Source organism: Cannabis sativa, chromosome 1 (genome assembly GCF_029168945.1).
Source record: "Cannabis sativa cultivar Pink pepper isolate KNU-18-1 chromosome 1, ASM2916894v1, whole genome shotgun sequence".
In the NCBI taxonomy this organism is placed as follows: Eukaryota; Viridiplantae; Streptophyta; class Magnoliopsida; order Rosales; family Cannabaceae; genus Cannabis; species Cannabis sativa.
The window spans coordinates 20,127,537-20,133,375 of NC_083601.1; the positions used below are offsets into that span (position 1 = coordinate 20,127,537).

Here is a 5,839-nt window from a genome sequence, read left to right on the forward strand (position 1 = left end):
AAATAATTATTTTATTTTTATATGTAATTAACATTAAATAGATATAATAAAAAAATATTTTTATTTTAATTTTTCAAAATAATATATATAAGATTCCTGTACTCAACCAAACAGTGTAATTTAATTAACAGTAATATAATTACATATTACCCTACACAGCCAAACACAGTTTACACATTTCCCTATAATTATATTCTCCTTCATAATATTCCTTATAATCAAATTATTTTGAACACCTCATACCAAACGCCTTGTAAAAGTTACACAATCGCAACCTACTTTTTAATGTGATCATTTTAATATGTGTGAACTATATATTAACTAAAAAATTAAACTTTATAAATGTGAAATAGAAAAAATATTAACTAAAAAATTATCAAATTTTAAATTTCAACAAAAGTTAATAAATTAATTAATATCATGAATTACTAAGAAATTATTTTATCATTTCAATATTTAAAAATTATGAAAATGTAAAGTAGTTTATTTCTAAAATAATTTATAAAATACATTTTAAAATAATAAATAAATATTATTATATTAATTTTGTTAATAAACTTAAAGGTAACGTTTTTTATATTTATAATATTGGTCAATGGTATTTTTTTGTATATTTGATTATAATTATTAATTTCTTTAATATATTTGCAATTAACATAAAAAATTGCTAAAAAAATTAAGGTAACTTAAACAAGTAACCAACATCATGGGTTACTAAAATGTATTTTTTTTTAATTTTTTCTTTTTAAATTTTGGTTAATTATCTCTTCATAAAGTATAAAATAAACTAAAAAGTTGCTCTTTATTTTAATTATTTTTTTTAATGATAGTAAAAAATATATACTTCTCACATGTTAAAATGATCACTTTAAAAAATAAATCACAATAGTATCATTTTTGAACCAAAATAATTAGTAGAGTAATTTGAAAATATTTTTCAAATAATAGAATTGATTGAAAAAGAAAAAGAAAAAAATTATAATAAAATTACAGAAAGTTAAAAACTTATATATTTTGTTCATTCACACGAGGAAAGAGAAAAAAAAAATACTAGATGGACGGACTGATCAAGAAATAGAATAAGAGATGAGAGATTATTTTGATTTAGCGGTATAACAGTACGCTACTTGGATCAATTAAATTGTTTTAGTTATTTTAATATTATTTTTAGTATTATGTATAATATTAAAAAGGGTTTATTTTATAAATATGGCTTTTTTGTAAGTGGTTTAGAAATATATGGAGAAATAAAGAAATTTTATAAAAACAGGAAAAATGAATAAAAAATTTAAAATATGGAAATAACTAATTAGTATATATAATATCTCTCAACTAATGATTTGGAAAGTTGAGAACTCCCCTTTTTTAGAACCTCCATTTTTTCCAGTGTTTTGCTTAAGCCAAGATTTTTTTTTTTTTTTTTTTTTTTTTAATTTTAGCAACAATCAAATTATTTTTTATTGAGTAATAGTCTAATTTTTTTGTTTTTTTTATAACTTTTAATATTCTATACAAATATTTATGATGTTTTGTCATTGATCTTAACTTTTTATTTTTATTTTTAAATTTAGATTTTAAGTTTGCTAGTGCCACACATAATGAAATAACATATATATATATATTTAGCTATTTACCCTAATTAATATTAAGAAAAAAAAAGAATGTTAATTTTCAATATATAAAGATTAAAAAAAAAAAGTAACCTAATAGTGATACTTTTTAACACCATATAATTAATTTGGAACCTTAAAAAAAGCAATAACAAAAAAAAAAAAAAAACGTAGTAAAGAAAAGTAAAAAAAAAAAACTATCCTGATACTTTTTGGACACTATAGAAGTAACTATAAAAGTAACCTGGAACAATTAATAAAGATAATGATAAAAGGAACCTACTTATTTTAACATTATTTTAACATTATTAAAGTAACCTGAATAATTACATGCATAACAAATAGTAACCTAGTACTTTTAAATGCCATAAAAATTAACATATGCTAGAGACAACATCACAAAGTAACCCGATATATTTTTAATACCACTACCATTACACATGTAGTCTATTGGCAATATCAAAAAGTAACATAATATTTTTTTAACTCCACTACCATTACACATGCAACTTATTGGCAACATCAAAAAGTAACTCGATGATTCTAAAGTAACCTGGTACCTAGAATATTGAATTTAGTTGTATGCTACATTTTGACTGATTTTAATGCAAACATAACATTTTTTTTCCTTTTTGTCTTTTATTATATTTTTGAAAGTAACTCGGTACTTGAAATATTAAATTTTCTTGTTATTCTATATATTTTTTACACATGTAACCTATTAATAACATCAAAAAGTAACCTGATATTTTCTAAAGTAACTTGGTACCTGGAATATTGAATTTTGTTAGTAACATAATTTTTTATCTTTTGTCTTTTATTTTGCTTTCTAGAGTAATTTGATACCTAAAATATAAAATTTTGTTTATGTGCTACATTTTTTACACATATGTAACCTATTCGCAACATCAAAAAGTAACCCAATATTTTTTAAAATAATTCGATACCTGAAATATTAAATTTGGTTGATGTGTTATATTTCTTACACATGTAACCTATTGACAAATCAAAAGTAACCTGATGTTTGCTAAAGTAACCTGGAATCTGAAATATTAAATTAGGTTTAGTGTGTTATATTTTGACTGGTTTTAATGCAAAAGTAACATGTTTTTTGTTTTTGTCTTTTTGTCTTTTATCCTGCTTTCTAAAGTAACTTGGTACTTGAGAATTTAAATAAAATATCATTGCTTTCCTTTATAAAATATAATATCAAAATGTTAATTTATATTCAAATAAATAAAAAAAAAAATACTTTGTAATAATTAAGTTAAAAATAAAATAAACCTTCTACATATATTAATAAATAGATTTTTTAAAGAAAAAATAAAATAAAAATTTAAGTTAAGAAAGAATGATTATGTAGAGTTAAAATAAATAAAATAATTATAATATAAAAATAATATAAATGTATATATATTAATGATTTGCTTTAAAAAAATATTAGAAATCTCTAAACATAAGTTAATAAAATGAAAATGTGGCTTTATTTAATAAAAACTTAAAAATATGGAAATATTTTTCCATACAACTAACTTAAATTGTAAAAAAGCCATAAGTTAAGTAAATCTCTAATTTTTCTATATCTATGAAATTTAATGAAAAAATGCCATATTCTACGTAATTTCCTCTATTAAAAATTCCCCAAAAATTAAGGACTAGCGCAGTTCATTACAGGCCGTTCGGCCCATATTTGTTGGGTTCGGCCCATTAATTGTGACAGTGCCACCAACCTCTCTCCCATCACTATCAAACTACCTCAGCCGCATATAGCTTCCTCTGTGCTCTGCTCTTTACTCCCCCTTTTTCTTCTTTTTATTTGGGATAATAATAATAATAATATGACGATGTGTTTTAGAATCCGACCCAATACCACACTTTCTCTCCCTTTCTCGGCTTCCAAACACCTCCTCAAACTCAACCCCAAACCCTCTCTTTCCTTCACACCCCACTCTCACTCTTCCACCTCGTATTACTCCTCCAAGATAACAATGTCTTCTTCCCCAACCCAAACCATCGAGCACATCGTCCTCTTTAAGGTCAAAGACGACACCGACCCGTCTAAGGTAAACGCCATGGTTAACGGACTCAGCAGCCTCAAATCGCTCGATCAAGTCCTCCACATCACTGCCGGACCACTTCTCCGGAACCGATCGTCCACGCTCAACTTTACTCACATGCTCCATAGCCGTTACAGCTCGAAAGACGACCTTAACGCTTACTCTCAGCACCCTAATCATATGAGCGTAGTTAAGGAATCGGTCCTCCCAATCTGCGAAGACATCATGGCCGTCGATTGGGTTGCCGAGGATCTTCAAGGTCCAGCTTCCCTATCTCCGGGCTCGGCGTTGAGGGTGACTTTTTTGAAATTGAAGGAGAATCTGGAGGAAGAGAAGAAATCTGAGATTTTGGGGGTAATTAAAGGGATTAAGAATAGTTTTGGGCAGATTTCTCAGCTCACTTGTGGGGAGAATTTCTCACCAGGGAGAGCCAAGGGGTATTCGATTGCGTCAATTGCTGTTTTTCCTGGTCAGAGCGAATTGGAGACTTTGGATTCGGATGAGGAGTTGGTGAAGCTGCAGAAGGAAAAGGTTAAGGAGCATTTGGAAAGTGTTGTCGTTGTTGATTATTTAGTGTCGTTGCCTCAATCTGCCAGTCTGTGAGTTTTCAATTTCATTGTTGTGAAAATAGAACTGAGATGAGAGAATAAGGCTTCAGCTTTTGGAATATCAATGAGATGACTTTCTCTTCATATCTTTTCACCATATTGTGATCTGAAAGTAAAATTATAGATTGTAATGTGGTTTAATGCATGAAACTTAGCTCATTTTCTTCAAAACTCATAGCTCATTGTATGACAGGTTGCTATCTAACACAAATGAGTGTAAAATGTGGTTGACATTAACCTGTGACAATGTCACAAAATTAATATGTGAAAACAACTATGTTGGGAAGGAAATCATTGTTAAATTTACATAATTTTTCTCTTTTGAAGCTCTTTAAGGTCATCTCTGAAAATGTTGTTGTTACCAATAACAACACACCCTTTTATATTGACCTTGTGGTAGATATAATTCAATTTATTTCCACAACAGTGGACTATATATAGGTGATTTGAAATATCTGGATGAGATAATCCATATTGCAACTCATATTAGGTAACTAAAGGTAACTGTTCTGTAGTATATATAAACATTGTTTGCCTACTATTAGGGAGTGGTCTGACTAGGTTAACTCTTGTTTTATTATTTATTTAAAACAATTCAGTTTATATGATTGCTTTTCAAACGACTTATGGTGTTTGTTTAGATGACTTTTGTTTGTTTGTCTTTTTCTTTTTTGATCCATATTAGCTAGAAGAAGTTTACTCTTTCAATAGTGAAGTTGCGATTCTTTGCAAATATTTTGTTTAGGGATAAATTAAGATTGTATTAATCACTAATTTCAATGTGTGCTGTCATGATATGACTGTTGTTTAGTAGCTGTATTCTACTGATTATAAACAATGGATTATGGAAGGAAAGGACGATGACTGCTCAATCTACAATCTCACTACTGATTTTTGTTTTTCTTACTTCCTTTTTCATATAACGAGTTTTCAAAAGAACCGATGCCAAAGGTTATATATGATTTTGCATATATGCACAAGGGAGAGACTTGAACAATTTCTAATGTCACTATCATACAGCATAACTGATATAATTGTGACACTCAAATTTATAATTATCATGAAATGTACGAATTATTCAAGTAGGTACTTTTAACAATTTGGAGGCAAAAATTCTATTTAATTTTATCTATATTAAGAAGAAGAAAAAATGGTCACTCCTTTCATAAGAATGTCATTGCTATAAAATTAATAAAATGTCATTGTTAGTGTTGGAGGTCACAAGACTCAACCAATATGTTTTGTAGTTAACTAAAAGAAAATCACATAAATGATAAAAGTGATAGAAATCGGCTAAATGAGAAAAATTGGGCTTTAAGTGAAGATCGGTCCTGTATTCTGTCCAGCCCATCGTTATTTCCTTGTCATAAGAGTTAATTTTGAGAGAAATATATTGTGGATAAAACTCAGCTAAAAAATAGGGAAATTTTTAAATATATACATAAAACTAATAATATTTATGTATAAGTCAGCTATTTTAATAACTCACGTAACGCCCTTAGTTTACCGAAAGTATAAATTAATCTATACTCATCCACTTCTTCCATTCTTATTCACTTCCCGT

At 27.2% G+C, this 5,839-nt stretch overlaps 1 protein-coding gene across 1 annotated transcript; it reads left to right on the plus strand.

Annotated features, from left to right (window-relative positions):
* The first annotated feature begins 3,076 nt into the window (after positions 1 to 3,076).
* Positions 3,077 to 4,446, plus strand: LOC115706857 (stress-response A/B barrel domain-containing protein UP3). Its single transcript, XM_030634616.2, has one exon. The coding sequence runs from the start codon at positions 3,449 to 3,451 to the stop codon at positions 4,268 to 4,270; it is 822 nt and encodes a 273-aa protein (XP_030490476.2). The 5' UTR covers positions 3,077 to 3,448; the 3' UTR covers positions 4,271 to 4,446.
* The last annotated feature ends 1,393 nt before the right edge of the window (positions 4,447 to 5,839 follow it).